Source organism: Callionymus lyra, chromosome 16 (genome assembly GCF_982586985.1).
Source record: "Callionymus lyra chromosome 16, fCalLyr1.hap1.1, whole genome shotgun sequence".
Taxonomy (NCBI): Eukaryota; Metazoa; Chordata; class Actinopteri; order Syngnathiformes; family Callionymidae; genus Callionymus; species Callionymus lyra.
The window spans coordinates 21,136,102-21,162,349 of record NC_141833.1 but is presented as its reverse complement, the minus strand read 5'-3'; the positions used below and the strand labels follow the sequence as shown (position 1 = coordinate 21,162,349).

The following is a 26,248-nucleotide window of genomic DNA, read 5'->3' as shown; positions in this document are numbered from 1 at the left end:
CATCGAAGTGCTGACGCTTCAATTTAGGTATTTTCCTGACAAACTGTCAACTTTATCACGATCAATCGTTCGTCGAAAGCCCTCGTTTAAAGGAGCTCGGCACTCGTTTGCTTTTGTCTGGCGGCACCGTTAGCGGCGCGTTTTTATATTGAATTTGAAAAGGCTTCGAATTTAAAAAATATTGAATCTAGAAACGTTTTATTTTTGAATTATTGAAATTAAAATATCATGAAAATATTCAGATTTTAGAAATTAAATTATTCAATAATAAATTTCAACCTATTTATATTTTAATAATATAATTTAATAATTAGATAAAAACAAATTCGACCTTTCAACAATAAAACTATTGAATTAATAATATAATTTAATTATTAGATAAAAACAAATTCGACCTTTCAACATTAAAACTATTGAATTTAATTATTCAAAAAACGAATTAAAAATGGAAACATTTGAAATGTTAAATTCAACCGTTACATACTAATAACAATATACAATATTACAATATTTCACACTGAAATACTCAAATAAATCACAAAAATCACCTTCTCTGCATTTGAGCGAATGCAGAAAATGAAAGAAGGCTGCGAGGCGTTCAAGGTCTGCATCAGTTTCTCCAGCGACGCCTGCCAGAGAATCACAATAAAACCATCTGAAGGAACGACGATGAACGAGTGAGAACCTGGAAGCGAAAGCCGACGGTCGGACGAGTGAAGTCCTGCCGAGGCTGAGAGAAGGTCTGGTCGTGTGAGGTCAGACCCACGATGTGCTGCAGGGACTTCAGGTCCATCAGGTTCTGTGGATCAGAACATCGGGTTCAACTCAACGGAAGAAGAAGAAAGTTGAGAAAAGAAAACGTTTCACCTTCGGAATGAGCTGCTTCTGCCGATTGCCTCGACTCTTCCTTTGAGACGAAAACAGAAAGAAAGTTAGTTTTTGTTTGAACGGATCGATAGAAGAAGAAGAAGAAGAAGAAGAAGAACTCGCTTTCTCTTTTCGTAGTTGGTGAAGATGTCGAACACGTCGAGCGGATGTTCGTCCGAGCGATCGAAGGAGAACTCAAGCGTCAGACTTTGGCTGGAAAATAAAAAAAGATTTTTAAAAACCAACCAAATTACCAGCATTCTCACTTTGACTGTTAGTCTGTGTATAACTAATTAATAATAATATTGATCTCATTATTTTATTACGCAAGATTCTGCAAATAGATCGAACAAAACCTGGATTCATTCATCATTATGACATTGAAGAAGCTAAATAAGCTACAATAAGTTATCTGTATTTCTTTGATCTATGTTCTTTATATTTCCACTTTGTCATACCTTGCTCTATGTTCTTTATATTTCCACTTTGTCATACCTTGCTCTATGTTCTTTATATTTGAACTTTGTCATCCCTTACTCTATGTTCTTTATATTTGCACTTTGTCATCCCTTACTCCATGTTCTTTATATTTTCACTTTGTCATCCCTTTCTATATGTTCTTTATATTTGCACTTTGTCATCCCTTGCAGTATGTTCTTTATATTTGCACTTTGTCATTCCTTGCACTATGTTCTTTATATTTGCACTTTGTCACCCCTTACTCTATGTTCTTTATATTTTCACTTTGTCATCCCTTGCTCCATGTTCTTTATATTTGCACTTTGTCATTCCTTGCACTATGTTCTTTATATTTGCACTTTGTCACCCCTTACTCCATGTTCTTTATATTTTCACTTTGTCATCCCTTGCTCCATGTTCTTTATATTTGCACTTTGTCATTCCTTGCACTATGTTCTTTATATTTGCACTTTGTCACCCCTTGCTCTATGTTCTTTATATTAGCACTTTGTCATACCTTGCTCTATGTTCTTTATATTTCCACTTTGTCATACCTTGCTCTATGTTCTTTATATTTGCACTTTGTCATACCTTGCTCTATGTTCTTTATATTTCCACTTTGTCATACCTTGCTCTATGTTCTTTATATTTGAACTTTGTCATCCCTTACTCTATGTTCTTTATATTTGCACTTTGTCATCCCTTACTCCATGTTCTTTATATTTTCACTTTGTCATCCCTTTCTATATGTTCTTTATATTTGCACTTTGTCATCCCTTGCAGTATGTTCTTTATATTTGCACTTTGTCATTCCTTGCACTATGTTCTTTATATTTGCACTTTGTCACCCCTTACTCTATGTTCTTTATATTTTCACTTTGTCATCCCTTGCTCCATGTTCTTTATATTTGCACTTTGTCATCCCTTGCACTATGTTCTTTATATTTGCACTTTGTCACCCCTTACTCTATGTTCTTTATATTTGCACTTTGTCATCCCTTTCTATATGTTCTTTATATTTGCACTTTGTCATCCCTTGCAGTATGTTCTTTGAATTTGCACTTTGTCATCCCTTGCACTATGTTCTTTATATTTGCACTTTGTCACCCCTTACTCTATGTTCTTTATATTTGCACTTTGTCACCCCTTACTCTATGTTCTTTATATTTGCACTTTGTCATCCCTTACTCTATGTTCTTTATATTTGCACTTTGTCATCCCTTGCAGTATGTTCTTTATATTTGCACTTTGTCATTCCTTGCACTATGTTCTTTATATTTGCACTTTGTCACCCCTTACTCTATGTTCTTTATATTTTCACTTTGTCATCCCTTGCTCCATGTTCTTTATATTTGCACTTTGTCATTCCTTGCACTATGTTCTTTATATTTGCACTTTGTCACCCCTTACTCCATGTTCTTTATATTTTCACTTTGTCATCCCTTGCTCCATGTTCTTTATATTTGCACTTTGTCATCCCTTGCAGTATGTTCTTTATATTTGCACTTTGTCATTCCTTGCACTATGTTCTTTATATTTGCACTTTGTCACCCCTTACTCTATGTTCTTTATATTTTCACTTTGTCATCCCTTGCTCCATGTTCTTTATATTTGCACTTTGTCATTCCTTGCACTATGTTCTTTATATTTGCACTTTGTCACCCCTTACTCCATGTTCTTTATATTTTCACTTTGTCATCCCTTGCTCCATGTTCTTTATATTTGCACTTTGTCATCCCTTGCACTATGTTCTTTATATTTGCACTTTGTCACCCCTTACTCTATGTTCTTTATATTTGCACTTTGTCATCCCTTTCTATATGTTCTTTATATTTGCACTTTGTCATCCCTTGCAGTATGTTCTTTGAATTTGCACTTTGTCATCCCTTGCACTATGTTCTTTATATTTGCACTTTGTCACCCCTTACTCTATGTTCTTTATATTTGCACTTTGTCACCCCTTACTCTATGTTCTTTATATTTGCACTTTGTCATCCCTTACTCTATGTTCTTTATATTTGCACTTTGTCATCCCTTGCAGTATGTTCTTTATATTTGCACTTTGTCATTCCTTGCACTATGTTCTTTATATTTGCACTTTGTCACCCCTTACTCTATGTTCTTTATATTTTCACTTTGTCATCCCTTGCTCCATGTTCTTTATATTTGCACTTTGTCATTCCTTGCACTATGTTCTTTATATTTGCACTTTGTCACCCCTTACTCCATGTTCTTTATATTTTCACTTTGTCATCCCTTGCTCCATGTTCTTTATATTTGCACTTTGTCATCCCTTGCACTATGTTCTTTATATTTGCACTTTGTCACCCCTTACTCTATGTTCTTTATATTTGCACTTTGTCATCCCTTTCTATATGTTCTTTATATTTGCACTTTGTCATCCCTTGCTCTATGTTCTTTGAATTTGCACTTTGTCATCCCTTGCACTATGTTCTTTATATTTGCACTTTGTCACCCCTTACTCTATGTTCTTTATATTTGCACTTTGTCACCCCTTACTCTATGTTCTTTATATTTGCACTTTGTCATCCCTTACTCTATGTTCTTTATATTTGCACTTTGTCATACCTTGCACTATGTTCTTTATATTTGCACTTTGTCATCCCTTGCTCTATGTTCTTTATATTTTCACTCTGTCATCCCTTGCATGATGTTCTTTATATTTGCACTTTGTCATACCTTGCACTATGTTCTTTATATTTGCACTTTGTCATACCTTGCACTATGTTCTTTATATTTGCACTTTGTCATCTCTTACTCTATGTTCTTTATATTTGCACTTTGTCATCCCTTACTCTATGTTCTTTATATTTGCACTTTGTCATCCCTTGCACTTTTGTTTTTATATAAGCACTTTGTCATACTTTGAACTGTGTTCTTTCATTTGCACTTTGTCATCCCTTGCTCTATGTTCTTTATATCTGCACTTTTGAAATATATAGAACATAGAACAACGGATGACACTTTGTAATACCTTGCACTATGTTCTATGTATTTGCACTTTGTCATCCCTTGCACTTGAACTATAATTGCCCCCCCCCTGGTAATAGAGTTTAAATAATAAAATTTAATTTAATTTGCAAATATTGTGCAAATGATGTCAAACAATAAAATAAATTAAAATAATTCTAGTTACGTCTCATTCTGTGATAATCACTATTTACTATTTATACAAAGTTAAGTTGATTTTAAAAATAATTCCATGTCTTCAGAGACGGTTCAAGCAGGACGATGTGTTATTTTGGGTTAATAAAGCATCTGTCAATCATCTGTCAATCACCTGGATAATCTGTCAAATCTCTTGCTGCGTCTCTGCTGCAGCTCTTTGAGGGACTTCTTGCTGCTCCTCCTCTCCAGCACTGACCCGGGAACACATTATAGAAACATTAATTCATATAAAACCAACGTTGCAAACGCTCAGGACTCCACACTCACTCCTCTCGGTGCGTCTGCGACCCAGACTCCTGAAGACGGCCAGGATGCGGACCGTGGCCCGGAGGACCCCCCAGCGGAAGAGGGCCCGGGGGCTGGAGGTGACCAGCTGGTGCAGGAAGCCCTTCTCGCTGCTGCGCAACAAGGACACCACCACTGGACTCACCTGCTCACAGTTCTTCTCACGGAAACCCTGACAAATCAAACAAGTCCGAATTAAACACTTGATTCTTCCATTGTTTTTCTTCAGCAACAACAACTTTGGTGTAATCTTTAAACTGTGGATCAATAAGAGTTTGAAGGACGTTAACGATTAACCGTCAACACTCTTATCTAACAGGTCGATGACTGACAGACGTGTTGGTTCACCTCCACCTGGTACGTCACACTTCCAGCGAAGTGTCTGACGACGAACGTCTGATCGCAGGTGCAGAAGAAGAAGGGATCGTCCTGGTGCTGCTGCTGGAACTTCTGAGTCAGGCTTTCATGCGAGGCCTGCGGGTCGCTGCACACACACGGATACACTTCATAATCAGCAGCAGTTTTTTAGGAAAAAAACTACTTTGGAATTTGATTCAAGGGGAAAAAAAAAAAAAAAAATTTTGAATATATTAGATTTATAAAATAAATAATAAAAAATGTATTCATTTTGAATATATTCGATTTTTTAGTTAAACTATATAAAAAAATCCTTCATTTTGATTATTTTAGATTTTTTAAAATTAAATTAAATTAATAATTCATTTTGAATATATTCGTTTTTTTTATAAAATTATACAAAAATAATTCAATTTGAATATTTCAGATTTTTCAATTAAATTATATATATATATAAAAAATCATTCATTTGAATATATTAAATTTCTCGTATTCAGTTATTTAAAATAAAAAATTAATTAATTTTGATTATTTTATTAAATTATTTTAAAAATTAATTCAATTTGAATTTATTAGTTTTTTAAATTAAATTATACAAATATCATTCAATTTGAATATTTTAGATTTTTTATTTGAATTATATATATAAAAAAATCATTCATTTTGAATATATTAAATTTCTCGTATTCAATTATTAAAAAAAAAATTTTTTTTGGATTATTTTAGATTTATTTTATTAAATTATTTTTAAAAATAATTCATTTTGAATTTATTAGTTTTTTTAATTAAATTATACAAATATCATTCAATTTGAATATTTTAGATTTTTTATTTGAATTATATTTAAACAAAATCATTTTGAATTTCTCTTATTCAATTATTTTAGATTTATTTTATTAAATTATTTTAAAAAATAATTCATTTTGATTATTTTAGATTTTTTAATTAAACTATTATTTCTTTTTATTAATTCTGAATATTTTGGATTTTCTAATTAAATTATTTAAAAAATGGATTCATTTTGACTATATTAGATTTTTTTATTAAATTATTTTAAAAAGATTTGAAAAATTCCCGGAATTAAAATAAACATTTTTTCGTCATAATGGTTTAAAACGAGACTTTTCTTCATCAACCAACACTCACCCCCTCTCATTGAACTCATTAATTTATATTAATTTTCTTTGCCACTTAATCCCTTGTGGGGGGGTCGCGGGGGGGTTGTTTGAATGCTTGTTCGGGCGAGAGGCAGGGGACACCCTGGACAGGACTCCAGTCCGTCTCGGGACACACAAAGACAGACAACCATTCACACACACACTCATACCTACGGACAATTAACGACAAGTTCTCAATCAACCTCTGTATGTTTCTGGACTGTGGGAGGAAACCGGAGTGCCCGGAGTAAACCCACACGACACAGAGAGAACACACGACCTTGAATATACACGTCAATAAAGCGACGTACTTGCTCTCCTCGTCCAGCAGGTGGAACAATCCCGTTTCCTTCTGACCCAGCAGCTCCAAACACTGGCTGTTGTCCATGTAGTAGATGCTCTCCCAGACCAGGTCCTCCTCCAGGTACCCCTCCTAGAACACACGGTGAGTATCTACCGTGAGGTCGGACCATGATCTCCACCTGCTGAAGCTGGAACACGTGTCTGTTGACGTAGAACGTCAGCGTCTCGCTGGTGTAGTTGATGCACAGCTGCTCGAAGCGGTTCCTCTGCAGGTTCTCGAAGCCGAACATGTCCAGGACTCCGATGGACAGACACTGAGGAGACCTTTAGAGTCAATACTGGAAACATCTGCGAGTGAGTTTGAAGGACCTACAGACACCGACTCCTCCATGTCACGTCTGTTGAACAAGGCGTGGTTGATGCGGAGAACGATCCAGTCGAACAGAACCCCGTACAAGGACTTGGCCATGGAGTCTCGAGCCACCGTGGCCTTGAGAGAACGACGAAGTTAGAAGATAAAAACAAGATCAATGATGTCAGTACCTCTTCCAGTGTGTGTGGAGAGAAGACGCTTCCATTGCTGGTCTGGACTCTCTTGTGGGTCAAAGCTTTCACCAGGAGCTCCTTCTTCACCTGAGAGTTTAAACCATTATTTTTATTCGTACTTTCAGCCAAAAATACACCATTATACCTACAATTTTATGTTGGATTCAAGAGATTACCATTTAAATAATATTTAATTTTAAACTTTTATTTTTTGTAATTGTAGTATTAAACTGCATGTGTAAAACAATTTTAATTTATTTTGAATATATAAGATTTTTTTTAAATTTAATATAAAAAAAGATTAATTTATTTTGAATATTTAAGATTTTTTTAATTTAATATAAAAAAAAGATTAATTTATTTTGAATATATTACATTTTTTGATCAAATTATAAAAAAAGAATGACGTTGAATATATTTAAAACATTTTTTATTAAATAATAAAATAGAAAAAACATTTATTTTGAATATATAAGATTTTTTTGTTGAATTATTAAATTAATTTTCTTTTTTTTTTAATAGATTCGATTTTTTTAAATTAAATTATAATAAAAAAACATTCATTTTGATCAAATTATATTTAAAAAAGTATATTTTCTATATATATATATATTTTAATTAAATTATAAAATAAAATAAAACATTTGTTTTGAATATATTCGTTTTTTTTATTGAATTATTAAATGAAAAAAAAAATGTTTGAATATATATTTTTTATTGAATTATTTTTTAAATACATACATTTTGAATAAATTAGATTTTTAATTAAATGATAAAAAAACCAAAAAAAAACCCCATTAAATTATTTATAAAAATCCGTCTCCTCGCACCTTCAGCAGGTCACACAGAGCCGTCAACACGTCTCCAGGTCCGACCTCCAGGACGTCGGCGTTAGGCGTGAACGTCACGTTCCCGACGTGCAAGATGGCCGAGAGGACGGAGAAGATCCTGCAGCAGAAAAATGACAAACTGTCTTAATACTTGTTGTCGACATCTTTGTGCGAGTCGTTTGTGCGTCGCTGATCCAAGGTTTCATGTTCAAATAGATTAAAAAATGATTGAATGATGAAAGTTTTTGTGGAGAAAAGTGTTGAAATATTAGCAAGAATTTAAAGATATGATGAAGTTTTTATAAATAACAATTATATTCACTGAACAAACGAGAACTGAAAGAAAACACAGCAAACGTGAGGTAAAAGTTAGACTTTTCTATTTTGACTTACGACTAAATATTTATATTTTTTCTTGTTAACTCAATTTTCCTTCTTTTTCTTAAAAAAAAACAAAACACAACTTTTGTTCAACCCCTGTCAGTTTTCTGTATGGTTTATAATATTGTATCTTTCTTTTCCAAAAGACAAGACAAAAGATCATTTTTATGTAATTTAATAAAACTTTCAACTATTAATTTAGGACAAAACATTCCCCCCTAAATATTCAATTGCATTTTTAAACTTTACAATGACATGGACGTCTACTTCAAAGTGTCTCACATTGAAAACGATCTGGCCAATTTTCTCAGACATGAGTATTATTTTTTGTTATTTTTTACATACATTTTGTTTTTCATTCTGAGCTGCTCTAGTAGGAGAACTCACATTTCCCCAATCCTTTTTATTTGTGCTTTTTTCCTAGTTTTCTGGGACTCCTGTGTTTGTCTTATGTTGTCTAAGACTTTTAGAGTTTAGTTTTTAAATTTGTATGTATTTTTAACTGTATATTGTTTTTGATTGTTCGATTGTTTGTGACCCTGGTCCAGAAACATCTTTACAAATAACCTTTACTTTACTTACTTTTATTTCCTAATCCTTGGATCAATCCATGGATCCCAGTCAGTTCTTTTGGACGAATTTTTAAACTTTTGATTTTTGTCTTATGAATATATTGAAACTTCGAGGTTTGAGGGCCAAATAGAGTTCACCAAGAGACTTCATATGGCCACAAACAGTTTATTATGAGTTGAAACTATCAAAACCATAAATAAAATCATGAACAGCTTGTTTCAAGTGGAAAATATAAATGATGGAAAAATGTAAGTTTCCAATAATAATCACTGAGGAAGACGAAGGAATCGAAGAAAATGAGGAATTTCTATGAAATAAAACAAATGTAAGTTTGTGTAACAACTGGACCAGGAAGAGACTAAACTGAACTAGTTAAGAACACATTAACCGTTAACTGTTTAAGTTCTGAGCGTCTGTAGTTAAACCTCCAGTGTTCGATCAAGAGTTGAAGGTTCAACTCCAGCAGGGAAAAGAGCCAGAGCAGGTTTTTAACATTTTGTCCCGAGGCTGTCGGCTGCATTTTTCCTTCGACTCCACGAGCTCAGACTTGTATGAGACGAGCAGTGACTCTGTACTTCAACGACACATGAGGTTCTAAGACACATGTAAGTGAGGTTCTAAGACACGTGTACGTGAGGTTCTAAGACACGTGTACGTGAGGTTCTAAGACACATGTACGTGAGGTTCTAAGACACATGTACGTGAGGTTCTAAGACACATGTACGTGAGGTTCTAAGACACATGTACGTGAGGTTCTAAGACACGTGTACGTGAGGTTCTGAGACACATGTAGGTGAGGTTCTAAGACACGTGTACGTGAGGTTCTAAGACACGTGTACGTGAGGTTCTAAGACACGTGTACGTGAGGTTCTAAGACACATGTACGTGAGGTTCTAAGACACATGTAAGTGAGGTTCTAAGAAACATGTACGTGAGGTTCTAAGACATGTGTACGTGAGGTTCTAAGACACATGTACGTGAGGTTCTAAGACACATTTACGTGAGGTTCTAAGACACATGTACGTGAGGTTCTAAGACACATGTACGTGAGGTTCTAAGACACGTGTACGTGAGGTTCTAAGACACATGTACGTGAGGTTCTGAGACACATGTACGTGAGGTTCTAAGACACATGTACGTGAGGTTCTGAGACACATGTACGTGAGGTTCTAAGACACATGTACGTGAGGTTCTGAGACACATGTACGTGAGGTTCTGAGACACATGTACGTGAGGTTCTAAGACACATGTAAGTGAGGTTCTAAGACACATGTACGTGAGGTTCTAAGACACGTGTACGTGAGATTCTAAGACACATGTACGTGAGGTTCTCAGACACATGTAAGTGAGGTTCTAAGAAACATGTACATGAGGTTCTAAGACACGTGTACGTGAGGTTCTAAGACACGTGTACGTGAGGTTCTAAGACACATGTACATGAGGTTCTAAGACACATGTACGTGAGGTTCTAAGACACATGTACGTGAGGTTCTAAGACACATGTACGTGAGGTTCTAAGACACGTGTACGTGAGGTTCTAAGACACGTGTAAGTGAGGTTCTAAGACACGTGTACGTGAGGTTCTAAGACACATGTACTTGAGGTTCTAAGACACATGTACATGAGGTTCTAAGACACATGTACGTGAGGTCCTAAGACACATGTACGTGAGGTTCTAAGACACATGTACGTGAGGTTCTAAGACACATGTACGTGAGGTTCCAAGACACATGTACGTGAGGTTCTAAGACACATGTACGTGAGGTTCTAAGACACTTGTAAGTGAGGTTCTAAGACACATGTACGTGAGGTTCTAAGACACATGTACGTGAGGTTCTAAGACACATGTAGGTGAGGTTCTAAGACACATGTAGGTGAGGTTCTAAGACACATGTACGTGAGGTTCTAAGACACATGTAGGTGAGGTTCTAAGACACATGTACGTGAGGTTCTAAGACACATGTACGTGAGGTTCTAAGACACATGTACATGAGGTTCTAAGACACATGTACGTGAGGTTCTAAGACACATGTACATGAGGTTCTAAGACACATGTACGTGAGGTTCTAAGACACATGTACATGAGGTTCTAAGACACATGTACGTGAGGTTCTAAGACACATGTACATGAGGTTCTAAGACACATGTACGTGAGGTTCTAAGACACATGTACGTGAGGTTCTGAGACACATGTACATGAGGTTCTAAGACACATGTACGTGAGGTTCTGAGACACATGTACGTGAGGTTCTAAGACACATGTACGTGAGGTTCTAAGACACATGTACATGAGGTTCTAAGACATGTGTTGACCGTGAGAAGAACCGAGGAAGAACCAGTACCGTCTCTTGGTGGACGTGAGGAACCCGACCATCTCCATGGCCTGATGAAGCCTCTTGTATTCCTGCCGGAGTTTCTCCTCCTCCAGAGACTCGCTGTGATCCTGCAGAGAAGAAGATTCAACCTCGTGTTGATGAGTCTCTTGGAATCATTGACTTTTATTTGAATTTACACTAACATGGGAAATAATGAGATTTTTTCTTTATAATGTTTTTATTTTTATTTTTATTTTTAAAAATATTGTATTAATATATATATATATATATATATATATATATATATATATATATATATATATATATATATAGCACAAGTTTACTCTAGCTGAGACAAAAATAAAAGAAAGAAAAAAGAAAAATAAATAAAGCCAGAAAAACTGAAAAAGGGAGAAAAAAAATGGAATATTAAATATTCCTTTAATTTTTTTAATAATATTCAGTTGAATTTACACTCACTAATAAATAATGACATATATTTGCTTGGAAAAATATATATATTTTCCTCAATTTTCCACATTTTTATTTTCTTTTTTATACAATTTTTTCTTTTTTCTTCTCATTTCTCTTTTTCTTCGACATTGACTTTTTTATTTAATTTAATTTTGTTCACATGTACAGCAGAGACAAAAAATGGTTTATTTCAAGCAAAAAAAGCAAAAAAAATGTTTATTTAAAGATAGACAAAATGTAATAAATGTGACAAATTTTTGTTCTAAATCTAGAAAAATTAAAACTATGACACAGATAAAGATATATAAATAAAATTTGGGAAAATTAAAGTTTATTTGTACTTTAAATAAAAAAAAGAGTAACAATAAATTAAATAATTTTTAAATGGATACAATTATTTTTAGTTAGGAGAGAAAATCCAAAGTTTTTCATTTTTTCAACATTTAAATCCCTATTTTAATATTTTCAAGATCATTTTTCTTTCAGTCTTCAATATGATAAAGAAAGATAAGAAAGATTCTCTCCTGATGAACTTCAAACAGGATAAGAGTGTGGACGGAGTTTCTGGACGAGTGCAGGATAGAAACTCATCTTGAATCCACAGCTGTCAATCATCGTCGGTGAAGAAAACAAATGGTTTGACACGAGGTCTGTGATCACCTGCTGCAGGTAGAAGTAATGCTGCGGCTGCTGCAGGTGGAACTCGTTCTGCTCCTCCTTGGACGCTCCCACCAGAAGATAGTGGAACACGTGGAAGTTCCTGCAACATGGACTCAAGCTTCAGAACCTGCTGCTCATGATCAACACCGAAGCATCTCCTCACCTGTCGTGAGGGTCCCGCGACACCAGGCGAGACTTCTCCAGGAGGTACTTCTTGATGACGGCCCTGAAGGGACGAGACTCGTCAGTAGGACTTCCTGCCTCAGGGGTGGACCACCAGAGACTCACCCTCTCATGACGCCGCTCGCCAGGTAGTTGAGCTGCAGGAACTTCCCGAAGCGGCTGGAGTTGTCGTTGTCGGCCGTGCGGGCGTTTCCGAACGCCTGTTGGAGACGCACAACACAACATCAACACAACATCAACACAAATTCCTGAACAACAAGGAGTAAACGCTGACACAACACAACGTTAATCCTGGTGGATTAAACATGATGTCAGAGAACTTTCATTTTCTGTGAAGATTCATCTCATTATCACAGGAAATCATCTGTAAAATCATCCAATGCATCAGTTTGATGTCTCTGGTTATATTGCATCACAAGATAAAACATTCCTTTATTGTTACCGTACATTTTATTAATATCTTCAATAAATTAAGCAAAATATTTATTTTTTTTAGACCCATTTTCATTTTAAAAATCCACAAAAATGACATGATCATATATGTTATTAAGTCATTTATTGGGTTTAATTGCGATATTAAGTCGGATTTAAGAAACAAACATTACAAAAATGAACTAATTAATTCATTTTCTACTGTTTTATCCCTTATGGGGGTCGCGGGGAGACTGGAGTCTATCCCAGTTTCATTGGGCGAGAGGCAGGGGACACCCTGGACAGGACACAGTCTGTTGCAGGGTCAAAAATTACAAAAATATTAAATTATATTTATTACCATTTATATATGCATGAAAGTTGCACTAATTATTCTGGTAATTGGTTGAAAAAATATATATTTAAAAATATATACATTAACAGTTTTTTTATTACAAATATGTTAATGTTTAAACAGTTAATTTAGTATTCCCGAATACACAAAAATAACCATTAATATACTTTAAGTTCAAGAATGTGGAAACAATAATAATTAGAATTATTGTCACAAGAACCCTTTGAATAAATAAATATACTTTTAACTATTTAAATCTATTTAAAAAGTTTTTTTTCTAATAATAACTAAAAACTCATCTTATTATCAGTAGAAATAATCTTTGAAAATAATGGATCACATGATAAGATTCGATATTAATTTATTTTCCTCACAGCAAAATCTACTTTTAGGATCCATTTAAATTTTAAATTATTATTATTATTATCTTAAAGTTTTTTATTACATCAACAATAACATTTTATTTTGTATTTATTGGTTTTAATTATTAATTTAGAAAAAAGTTATAATTTTATGTTAAGAAAATGTTATTTTGGCAGATTTAACCAGCAACAAAATATTATTATATTTATTTGTATACGCACACAATTTGCACTAATTGGTCTTGTCTTTAAAAAAAGATATATTTAAAAAATATACATTACTAACAACAGCCCTTTTTTTAAGTACACAACAAGTACCACTAATTCAAAAGAATACGTTTTTGATTTTAATGGTTGTTTTTTGCTTTTAATGCAATTTTTAAACCAGAAAAAACACAAATAAATTAAAGATTATTTTTAAGGGAAGCAGCAGTGAGAGGCCATACAAGTTAACAGAACCTTCAAACTCTCCTTGGATCCAGATGGAACCACAGAAAACAACGTATCAATCTTTCCTAAATTCAAATGAATCCAAACTATTTAGCAAAAAATAAATCTTCCTTGTCGAGGTCAAAACCTCACGAGCAACTTCAGCTTCAAGTAAAAATGTTATTTTAATCTTGAAAACGTTGATCAAAAACATCCGAAGCGTCGACTTTTTAACCAGCTGATGAAAAACGCAAATGACGCGTCGACGCGATAAAGACACAACAACGTGATTGTGCGTCGTTATGTCAGGTATTCAAAGTCGCACACGTCAAACCGAACCACACAACTCTTTAAACAAAACATCTTCCTCATTCTCCAGCGGGTGGAACGAGTCTCAGCAGGTCCGAGTCGACCAGAGCTGCACGACCCAACCCACGTCCCTGGACCGAGACGCCTGCGAATGTGTTTGAGGTATCCCTTGTGTTGTCTCTGGGGTCAAAGGTCAACGATCTCCCTAGCTCTCATAAATACATATGCAGCGGTGGCGGTCGTTTACTTTGACCCCGAAACAACACAAGGGATAGAATAAGGGTTCCACAAATTTGTTATCGGGGCCTCCGGGTCACCTTGACCCAGAGCTAGCACGTGTGTTTAAAGGCGTTTGTGAAAGTTTGCTCGGCTCACAGAGCAAAGAGAAAGGATCCAGAGTTTGTCGTGGGATCAGCAGCCAAACCCGGACCGGCCTGTTCTGACACGACTTCACGCTCTGGATCCGCAGACAACGCCCAGAACATTCTCCAGGAGGAGCGTCGTCGTCGTGGCTCAGGATCGCAGATGTGACCAGATGTCAGTCGGCTTCGACCCAAGGTCGTCCCTCGTTCTTATCAAGAAAAACCCGGCGAAGGTCGAAGTCGCTCGATCTCTTCCCACCGAGTCTCTGTAAACATCACACATTCCGGAGGGAAAACCCGTCGGACTCGTTCGCAGGAATCCATATGTTCAGTCAGTGTTTGACCCTCTGGAGCCGAGTCCGCTTTCAGGAGACAAAGAGGGTCTCAAGCCTTTGTTGGTCTGAAGGTCTGAGGACTTGTTAAGACCCTCCGCAGTTTAACATAACATTATGACCACCTGCACAGCAGAGGACATAAATATTTAGGGGAAAAACAGCTAATATTTATTCCAACAATTTCTAGTTTGTTTGTCAGGGTCACGGCTGCTGGAGTCGATCCCAGCTACCTCGGGTGAGAGGCAGGGGACACCGTGAACAGGGTCGGAACTCGACAATTTAGACTTTTCTAGTCGAACCTCTGTTTATTCACGGGCTGTGGGAGGAAACCGGAGTTCCCGGAGTAAAGTACAGAAAGGTTGATCTACGCTTTCCTGTAACCTCTGCACCACGGTGAACCTTTGATGACAACAACTGTCAACAAGAATCAAGCAACCATCGCCAACAAATGAGTCACAGTTTGATGAAGTCAAGGTTGAACCCGACTCGGATCAGGTGGTTCTGAAAAGAAACCGTTGAAACAGAAACGACCCTCGATAGATGACAATAAAGTTTTATTTATAAATCTAGACACGGCTGGAGGTCATAATGTGAGAGCGAAGGTCAAGGTCAACACTCGGTTTCATTCTGAGGGATCTCGTGAGGAAGTGAAAGGAACGGGAGGCGTTACCGTGGCGACGGTGAATAACGATGTGAGGAGAGAGTAGAAGTGAAACTGTTTGTATGGAAGTTTAAAACAATAACTTCTGCTCCTCAAGTCACGTGCGAGAAATAAACTAAACATTGAGAAATATTGAAAATAAAAACTTGTTTTGGACAAGACAGTATTTTCTAAATTGATTTTCACAGGTTTACTGTTTTACATTGTTAAGATACTGTGTTTAAATAGTGTTTAAAAGTATTTCTTCATACAGAATAACTTACATTTTGTCAACAGTGTGATTAATCACATATTAGTGTCGTTTTACTGATTTTAAACTATGTTGAATGGGTTAGAAATCGTTATTTAATCGATCTGTGAGTTAGTGTCTACAGTATAAAAAAGTTACATTTTCCGCTCATTCTTTGTCAGTGAGCGAGTCTGGGCGAGTCAGTAAAATGTATCCTCGTGGGAAATATAAAGGAGTAAAACACATTTTCTATCTACCAAACTGTTTTCTACTTCAAATTCCTTTCCTTCAGCCTCAGTTTAGTTGAAGTCTCTGTATAAATGCTGACATCGTCTCCGTCCCTCGCAAGATAAATGATTTAAATGCAGTTTTATGTGGATTATTACTGTCTGAAATGTGTTTTAATTTGAAAATAAACATTTTTCTTTTCAAAATATTTCAGTCAAGTTTACTCTTGTTGCACAGAAACCAACTCAGCGTTATGATGCATCTTTATGTACTTAATGTTTGCTTTTTGAAGGTCGAACACATTTTATTTTTGTTGTTTTTATTTGAAGGTCGGTCTGTGAAAACAAGTCTAGTCTAGAGTATAAAGAAGTGGAACTTCTACTCTATTATTGAGTAAAAGTATCTTGTGAAATTCACCCTCGTGGTACTGATAAAGTTAAATCTTATCTTGAGGATCAACTTGAGTGTGTTTGTGTGTGTGTGTTGTTGTGTTGTTGGACTCTATTGTATCATCAGTGTGTGTGTGTGTGTTGTTGTGTTGTTGGACTCTATTGTATCATCAGTGTGTGTGTGTGTTGTTGTGTTGTTGGACTCTATTGTATCATCAGTGTGTGTGTTGTTATGATGTGTGACTATTGTATCATCATTGTGTGTTTGTGTTGTTGGACTCTATTGTATCATCAGTGTGTGTGTTGTTATGATGTGTGACTCTATTGTATCATCAGTGTGTGTGTTGTTATGATGTGTGACTCTATTGTATCATCATTGTGTGTTTGTGTTGTTGGACTCTATTGTATCATCAGTGTGTGTGTTGTTATGATGTGTGACTCTATTGTATCATCATTGTGTGTTTGTGTTGTTGGACTCTATTGTATCATCAGTGTGTGTGTTGTTGGACTCTATTGTATCATCAGTGCATGTGTGTTGTTGTGATGTGTGACTCTATTGTATCACCAGTGTGTGTGTTGTTGTGATGTGTGACTCTATTTTATCATCAGTGTGTGTGTGTTTTTGTGATGTGTGACTCTATTGTATCATCAGTGTGTTTGTGTTGTTGTGATTTGTCACTCTATTGTATCATCAGTGTGTGTTTGTACAAAACTCTCTTTTCATTGTAATATTGACATTAGAAAACTATCTTAAGCTCCGCCCACTGAAAACACTTTGTTCTTCTGGAGATGAAATCTTGTTGACCATAACCACCATATTGTCACCACGCGTCATCAAACCTGAAAGCCTCCACCTTCAAGGGACTCGTTGTATAAACAAAGCGGAGCGTGATTACAGCTGGCAGGAGGAGTGAAGCCATTATTACGTCATAATGGACTCTCGTAACCTCTCGTTCGCCCAGATTTCGGAGCAACTTCCTTAAGTAATACGTTGAAAACCTGGTCCTGATCTTGTAAGACTTCAACATCTACTCCACCCGAGTCAGGAGGGTCATAACACCGACCGGTTCCCCACAGAGACTCACCTCCAACACGGGGCTGGCTCCCAGGATGCTCCTCTCCAGGCCGCAGCAGTAGGTCTTCTGGCTGAGGGCGGTGAGGCAGTGGATCAGGAAGCTGCTGCTCTCCGTCTTCCCCGACGCCCGCTCGCCCGACAGCACCACGCACTGGTGCGCCTGCCGCTGCAGCATCGCCCGGTACGCCTGGTCGGCGATGGCGAAGATGTGCGGACTCAGCTTGCCCAGCGGCTGCTTCTCGTACATCTTCACGTACTTGGGGTTGTAGTACGCCGGCAGGAACTTGTTGGGGTTCACGGCCACCAGGACGTTGCTGGCGTACGTGTAGATCTTGTGCTTCTGGAAACGTTCCCGTAACGCCGCCAGAATGTTCTCCTCGGTCACGGGATCCAGGTTGCAGAGATCATCGCAGTCCTCCTTGAAGGAGGTCCCGTCGCCCTCCTTGGCCGGCTGCAGGACGAAGTAGTAGCCGTCGCTCTGAGGGTGCCACTTCTGGGCCTTGGGAGGCCACAGGAGGACCCGGTCCAGCGGACGGTCCTCGGCGTCCAGCGTCCTCTCCTCGGCGCCGTTCTGCCGGACCTCCAGCAGGCGGTAGCCGTGGCCGGCGCTCAAGCCCAGGGTGACCACGGCGTTGTTGATGACGGCGCTCGCCGTGTCCCACTCGTTGATCTGCAGCGGGCAGTAGGTGAGCGTGTCCTGGGACAGTCGGGGGTAGATCTGCACGACACGGACGTCTCCATCGATAGAGCTCATCCTCACGCTTCAGCATAACCTTCTGTCCTCCCGGGTCAACTGGGGAGGAGGTACGGCATCATTTAACCTTCATTTATGGAAGGACATCTTTACGTCTCAGAACCTTCTGGACCGTTACTCTAATGTTAGTGAAACCTTTTCAGTTTAGAAAAAACATCCAAGATGGAGGCTACAAGGTACTGCCAGTACCTTGTACAAGGTACTGCCAGTACCTTGTACAAGGTACTGGCAGTACCTTGTACAAGGTACTGGTAGTATCTGATGTTTAAAACACAATTATATAATTTATTATCATTTCTTGATCATTATGCTTTAATTCTTAGACACCTGGTCACAGGTGTCAAAACCTTCAACATGGATAAAATGGTGTCGTCGTGTCCCCCGAGAAAGACACCGAACCCCGATTACTTCTGAGAGCGTGCTGCGTTGCGGCCTACGGCCATCATCGTGTGATTGTATCAAGTTAATATGGAGTAAAAAAAAAGGCTGTTAAATGCATAAATTAAAAAAAAAAATCTTAAGGGATTCACTTGTTTAAATGAGCTCAGGTTTTTTATCGTAAAAAATATTTTCAAATCCCTTCATTATCAGGGTCTGTAGAGATCTTTCCCAGCTACCTGGGGTGACAGACAGACAATCACACATATCTTCAGACGATAGAACTATAAATAAAGTTAAATGGCTACTGTAGAGATCACAATAATAATAATAAAGTGTATTTAAAATGAATATTATTGTTTTATTTAATAAGAATAAAAACTAAGAAGGACTAAAACAACATCACAACAAACAACATGGATACGTAACTAAGTGACGGAACCACAAGTACGTTGTTTACTGAACTAAACACTCGCCAGGGAAAGTTTTCAGAGTCGAATTGTAAACAAAAACATCTTATAAATCAAAAAAACATTAAAAAAAAATCAATCCCACCTTCTCAGGAAAACTGCTCATTTCATTTCCTGGCTCGCCTGGATCTCCCGGGATAGAACTTGAAAGATTTAAAAATGAATAAAAATATAACCCGTAAAGGTGAGTCCACACCTGAGTCCCTGAGAGAGAAGAGGTCAGAAGTGAAACCACCGAAGAAGATCCTCAAAGGTCACGGACTTGTTCGAGCGACAGTTGGAGAAGTTGAGGGAAGAGTCTCCTCGTCGACCTGCGGTGAAGAAGTGACGCTTCACTTCCTACATTCGTCCACACACACACGCGCACACACACACACACGCGCACACACACACACACGCACGTTCACACACACACGCGCACACACACACACACACACATCCGGCGAGGAGATCCACGGACGCCACGGTTGAAACACACACACACACACGTCGAACAACACTATTCAGTTGCAAAAAAATCACTGGTGAAGAGACAGACGTCAGTTTAACGTCGAACACCTGGAGCGACTGTTGCTGACTTTTTACTGACTTACTTTCTGACGCGCACAGGTGAGCCGCGAGGATTTACCGCCCCCTAGTGGCCACATCTGGAGACGAAGAACGCTGAGTGAGCGTTTTAACTATGAATTTTGTATAAATAAATGTGATTAAATGTATAAATAAGTGTATGAATAAATGTATGAATAAATGTATGAATAAATCTATAAATAAATGTATGAATAAATGTATAAATTAATGTATAAATAAATGTATGAATAAATGTATAAATAAATGTATGAATACATGTATAAATAAATGTATGAATACATCTATAAATAAATGTATGAATAAATGTATAAATAAATGTATAAATAAATCTATGAATAAATCTATAAATAAATCTATGAATAAATGTATAAATAAATGTATGAAATAATGTATAAATAATGTATAAATAAATGTATGAATAAATGTATAAATAAATCTATGAATAAATCTATAAATAAATCTATGAATAAATGTATAAATAAATGTATGAAATAATGTATAAATAATGTATAAATAAATGTATAAATTAATATATCAATAAATGTATAAATACATGTTTAAATAAATGTTAAAAATTAATGTATAAATTAATTTATAAATAAATGTATGATTAAATGTATAAATAAGTGTATGAATAAATGTATGAATAAATGTATAAATAAATGTATGAAATAATGTATAAATAATGTATAAATAAATGTATAAATAAATGTATAAATTAATATATCAATAAATGTATAAATACATGTTTAAATAAATGTTAAAAATTAATGTATAAATTAATGTATAAATAAATGTATGATTAAATGTATAAATAAGTGTATGAATAAATGTATGAATAAATGTATAAATAAATGTATGAAATAATGTATAAATAAATGTATAAATAAATGTATAAATTAATATATCAATAAATGTATAAATAAATGTTTAAATAAATGTTATAAATTAATGTATAAATTAATGTATAAATAAATGTATGAATAAATGTATGAATAAATGTATGAATAAATGTATAAATAAACGTATAAATAAATGTATAAATAAAAGTCAACATTTATAAATGACAAAATGTGTATGTAAAATGTCTCCATTTTTGACAAAAATAAATAAGAAGTCATTTATTTATTTTGACATAATTATATTTATCAAAACATTTATTTATACATTCATACATTTTGTTATGTATTTATACATTTATTTATACATAAGTCATTTATCGTCCTTCATGTTTAACACATTGAAAGTGATACTCAAAGAAAATTTTCCAAATAGAATGTGTGTAAAATCCTAAAGTACGTTTATACAAAGAGTTCCCATGACTGAAATGTTCCCAGGTCTGACCCATGCTCTCCTCCTATCGACTCGTTTCAGCCCCACACATGTAGAATTTGTAATTTTATATCTATATCTATATCTATATCTATCTATATAGATATCGATATCTATATCTATATATATCTATATCTATATAGATGTATATATATATATATATATATATATATATAAATGAAAGACTTCTTGTCAAACATACATTGATGCTACGCCTCGTTCACAAATGTACTTCACTGACATTTCACCCTTTAAGTAAATACACACACAGCAATATCAACATTAAGTCAGTCGTGTGTAGCCTTAGGTGTAGACAAAGATACTAATAATACTTCAAAAAGGTTTTTTGGTCTTTGCACATAGTAATTACATTTTATATTATAACTTTAAGATTTGGATTCAACTTTCATTTTTTCATTTTTTATTCTGTGACTTCAGTAAAAGTTGATTCAAGCTACAATAAATGTTATTAAAATGATCTTCAAAACAAAAACTATACAATACAAAATAAATATAAAAAAAAAATGAAGCACATTACTAAGATATATTGACTAAATGCAACTTAATTTATTTTTTATATAATTTTAACAATATAAATACCATGAATACACCTCTGTTTTTCTAGAGTGAATATATGTGGACATCATCTTGGGGTCAAGGTGACCCGAAGGCCCGCAAACAAATGTGTTTGTGGTATCCCTTGTGTTGTCTCTGGGTCAAAGTGACCCGAAGGCCCCAAAACAAAAGCCAAATCCTACAGTACGTCAACAATCCAGATGTTTCCTCTCTACTTGTCCCAACACCTGCCAGATAAGGAAGTCTTGGCGACACTCGGACCCTCAAGTTGCTTCCTTTGGCTCTTCTGGTGAAACCTTCTCCTCACACGCTCAGGCAGCCTCAGCTCACTGCTGCTCTGATGAAAACAAAACATGAAATTCTGAAGAAATACAGAAGAAGACAGAGAATTGTGTTGAGCTACACGTGTGCTGTAGTTGTGGTTAAGGCCAAGCCAACCTTTCTGTGTGGAGTTAGTATGTTCTCCCTGTGTTGCGTGGGTTTACTCCGGGCACTCCGGTTTCCTCCCACAGTCCAGAAACATACAGAGGTTGATTGCGAAACCTTTGGGAAATTGTCCATAGGTATGAGTGTGTGTGTGAACGGTTGTCTGTCTTTGTGTGTCCTGAGACAGACTGGCGTCCTGTCCAGGGTGTCCCCTGCCTCTCGCCCTATGATACTGGGATAGACTCCAGTCTCCCCCGCGACCCCGACCCTAGGATAAAGCGGTAGACAATGAATGAATAATTCAATACATTCTACTTTTTATCTTTTATGCTACAGTTTTCGCAAAGTTTTTTCTGAGCATGTATTTCTCCAGTCAACTGCTAACTTTAGACACACACACCCCCCCCCTCACACACACACACAGACACAAACACAGATCAGAGTTCTGAATCTAAGAAGGTTGGGGCTCACAGCACCAGCTCTGGTCCTGAAGTCTTCACCAAATGTTCTGTTTACTCTGCCTGGAAACATGATATTCCTGAATTTTCTTTTCTTCCTATTGTAACAGTTAGATTTTCACACTATTTTCACACTATCTCCACTTTCCTTATTTCCTTTTGAAAGCACACCCTTCTAAACAAGACACTCAGAACTATCTTCTCTCTGGATTGTCCATATGACATCAATGCATCAATTTAACACAGTTTTGTATTCAAATATTTTTGGTTATTTGTGAACGAGTAAATCAAGGTTATGTGTGTACAAATAGATGATGATTCTACGTGCGTATATACTTTAGATAGGTATATTGTGATCACCTTAACACTTTTTATATTTCTCTGCGTATCTAAACACTTTCACTCACAGTAGATTCACATACTGCTCAGATTTATCTGCTTTCATCCTCCTGTATTTTTCTCACATTCACCCTCTTAGTCTAAGTTGTGACATAAATGATGCCGTAATGTTCTTGTCGAAGGTCGTGAGGTCACTTTTCTGCTTTTTCTACACCGCTTTTGTAATCCAACATTAAGGACGTGACGAACATCCATCTTTAAAACTGTGGTAACATAAATCAACTTTACTACAATTGTAATAAATAGTCTCGGTTGATTTCTTTGTGTTTTCCAGAGACAATAATGAAATATCTCGTATCTATTACAGCTGTAGATCTCGCTTGTTTAGGTAGTGACAGCCTTAACGTTATTAACTGTCCCCAGAGATTCCTGACTCCAGCATCCAGTGGCAGAATTCCAGCAGTCGTGAACGAGGTATCTCTTAACCACAACTACAGTTTTCTTCCATCAAAACTCTAAGTCCGGGCAGACACACGTGTAGCTCAACAAAATCCTCTGTCTTCTTCTATATTTCTTATGAATTTCAAGTTTTGATTTTGATCAGAGCAGCAGTGAGCTGAGGCTGCCTGAGCGTGTGAGGAGAAGGTTTCACCAGAAGAGCCAAAGGAAGCAACTTGACGGTCCGAGTGTCGCCAAGACTTCCTTATCTGGCAGGTTTTGGGACATTTAGTGAGGAAACATCTGGATTGTTGACGTACTGTAACCAAGAAGTCATGTCACTTCTCTTCAAGGGGACTGTCCTCTTTGAGGGTGATATAAAATCAGAGATCAAGTGAGGGTGTATAGATGGAAGAGTTCAAGTGAGGGTGTATAGATGGAAGAGTTCAAGTTAGGGTGTATAGATGGAAGAGTTCAAGTGAGGGTGTATAGATGGAAGAGTTCAAGTGAGGGTGTATAGATGGAAGAGTTCAAGTGAGGGTGTATAGATGGAAGAGATCAAGTGAGGGTGTATAGATGGAAGTGATCAAGTGAGGGTGTATAGATGGAAGAGTTCAAGTGAGTGTGTATAGATGGAAGAGTTCAAGTGAGGGTGTATAGATGGAAGAGTTCAAGTGAGGGTGTATAGATGGAAGAGTTCAAGTGAGTGTGTATAGATGGAAGAGTTCAAGTGAGGGTGTATAGATGGAAGAGTTCAAGTGAGGGTGTATAGATGGAAGTGATCAAGTGAGGGTGTATAGATGGAAGAGATCAAGTGAGGGTGTATAGATGGAAGAGATCAAGTGTGGGTGTATAGATGGAAGAGTTCAAGTGAGGGTGTATAGATGGAAGAGTTTAAGTGAGGGTGTATAGATGGAAGAGTTCAAGTGAGGGTGTATAGATGGAAGAGTTCAAGTGAGGGTGTATAGATGGAAGAGTTCAAGTGAGGGTGTATAGATGGAAGAGTTCAAGTGAGGGTGTATAGATGGAAGAGTTCAAGTGAGGGTGTATAGATGGAAGAGTTCAAGTGAGGGTGTATAGATGGAAGAGTTCAAGTGAGGGTGTATAGATGGAAGAGTTCAAGTGAGGGTGTATAGATGGAAGAGTTCAAGTGAGGGTGTATAGATGGAAGAGTTCAAGTGAGGGTGTATAGATGGAAGAGTTCAAGTGAGGGTGTATAGATGGAAGAGTTCAAGTGAGTGTGTATAGATGGAAGAGTTCAAGTGAGGGTGTATAGATGGAAGAGTTCAAGTGAGGGTGTATAGATGGAAGAGTTCAAGTGAGTGTGTATAGATGGAAGAGTTCAAGTGAGGGTGTATAGATGGAAGAGTTCAAGTGAGGGTGTATAGATGGAAGAGTTCAAGTGAGGGTGTATAGATGGAAGAGTTCAAGTGAGGGTGTATAGATGGAAGAGTTCAAGTGAGTGTGTATAGATGGAAGAGTTCAAGTGAGGGTGTATAGATGGAAGAGTTCAAGTGAGGGTGTATAGATGGAAGTGATCAAGTGAGGGTGTATAGATGGAAGAGATCAAGTGAGGGTGTATAGATGGAAGAGATCAAGTGTGGGTGTATAGATGGAAGAGTTCAAGTGAGGGTGTATAGATGGAAGAGTTTAAGTGAGGGTGTATAGATGGAAGAGTTCAAGTGAGGGTGTATAGATGGAAGAGTTCAAGTGAGGGTGTATAGATGGAAGAGTTCAAGTGAGGGTGTATAGATGGAAGAGTTCAAGTTAGGGTGTATAGATGGAAGAGTTCAAGTGAGGGTGTATAGATGGAAGAGTTCAAGTGAGGGTGTATAGATGGAAGAGTTCAAGTGAGGGTGTATAGATGGAAGAGTTCAAGTGAGGGTGTATAGATGGAAGAGTTCAAGTGAGGGTGTATAGATGGAAGAGTTCAAGTGAGGGTGTATAGATGGAAGAGTTCAAGTGAGGGTGTATAGATGGAAGAGTTCAAGTGAGTGTGTATAGATGGAAGAGTTCAAGTGAGGGTGTATAGATGGAAGAGTTCAAGTGAGGGTGTATAGATGGAAGAGTTCAAGTGAGTGTGTATAGATGGAAGAGTTCAAGTGAGGGTGTATAGATGGAAGAGTTCAAGTGAGGGTGTATAGATGGAAGAGTTCAAGTGAGGGTGTATAGATGGAAGAGTTCAAGTGAGGGTGTATAGATGGAAGAGTTCAAGTGAGTGTGTATAGATGGAAGAGTTCAAGTGAGGGTGTATAGATGGAAGAGTCCAAGTGAGGGTGTATAGATGGAAGAGTTCAAGTGAGGGTGTATAGATGGAAGAGTTCAAGTGAGGGTGTATAGATGGAAGAGTTCAAGTGAGTGTGTATAGATGGAAGAGTTCAAGTGAGTGTGTATAGATGGAAGAGTTCAAGTGAGGGTGTATAGATGGAAGAGTTCAAGTGAGGGTGTATAGATGGAAGAGTTCAAGTGAGTGTGTATAGATGGAAGAGTTCAAGTGAGTGTGTATAGATGGAAGAGTTCAAGTGAGGGTGTATAGATGGAAGAGATCAAGTGAGGGTGTATAGATGGAAGAGTTCAAGTGAGGGTGTATAGATGGAAGAGTTCAAGTGAGGGTGTATAGATGGAAGAGTTCAAGTGAGGGTGTATAGATGGAAGAGTTCAAGTGAGGGTGTATAGATGGAAGAGTTCAAGTGAGGGTGTATAGATGGAAGAGTCCAAGTGAGGGTGTATAGATGGAAGAGTCCAAGTTAGGGAAAGTCTGACTT

At 36.7% G+C, this 26,248-nt stretch overlaps 1 protein-coding gene across 5 annotated transcripts in view; it reads right to left on the bottom strand.

Annotated features, from left to right (window-relative positions):
- The window catches only part of LOC148064134 (unconventional myosin-IXb-like), a 41,678-nt gene extending 21,896 nt beyond the window's left edge, over window positions 1-19,782 (bottom strand). For 3 of the 5 annotated variants that reach the window (XM_087810294.1, XM_087810297.1, XM_087810298.1), the window contains exons 1-18: window positions 19,412-19,686; window positions 17,735-18,517; window positions 12,685-12,779; window positions 12,560-12,622; window positions 12,397-12,496; window positions 11,290-11,390; window positions 7,994-8,111; window positions 7,161-7,250; window positions 6,991-7,107; window positions 6,797-6,931; window positions 6,626-6,747; window positions 5,149-5,284; window positions 4,783-4,972; window positions 4,628-4,706; window positions 987-1,080; window positions 868-903; window positions 686-799; window positions 549-629 (exon numbers count right to left, since the gene is read on the bottom strand). In XM_087810294.1, the coding sequence (XP_087666420.1) occupies window positions 549-629; window positions 686-799; window positions 868-903; window positions 987-1,080; window positions 4,628-4,706; window positions 4,783-4,972; window positions 5,149-5,284; window positions 6,626-6,747; window positions 6,797-6,931; window positions 6,991-7,107; window positions 7,161-7,250; window positions 7,994-8,111; window positions 11,290-11,390; window positions 12,397-12,496; window positions 12,560-12,622; window positions 12,685-12,779; window positions 17,735-18,478 (2,415 nt within the window). In that variant the 5' untranslated portion in view covers window positions 18,479-18,517; window positions 19,412-19,686. The other 2 variants (XM_087810295.1, XM_087810296.1) reach the window with 2 other exon arrangements.
- Between the last annotated feature and the right edge of the window lie 6,466 nt (window positions 19,783-26,248).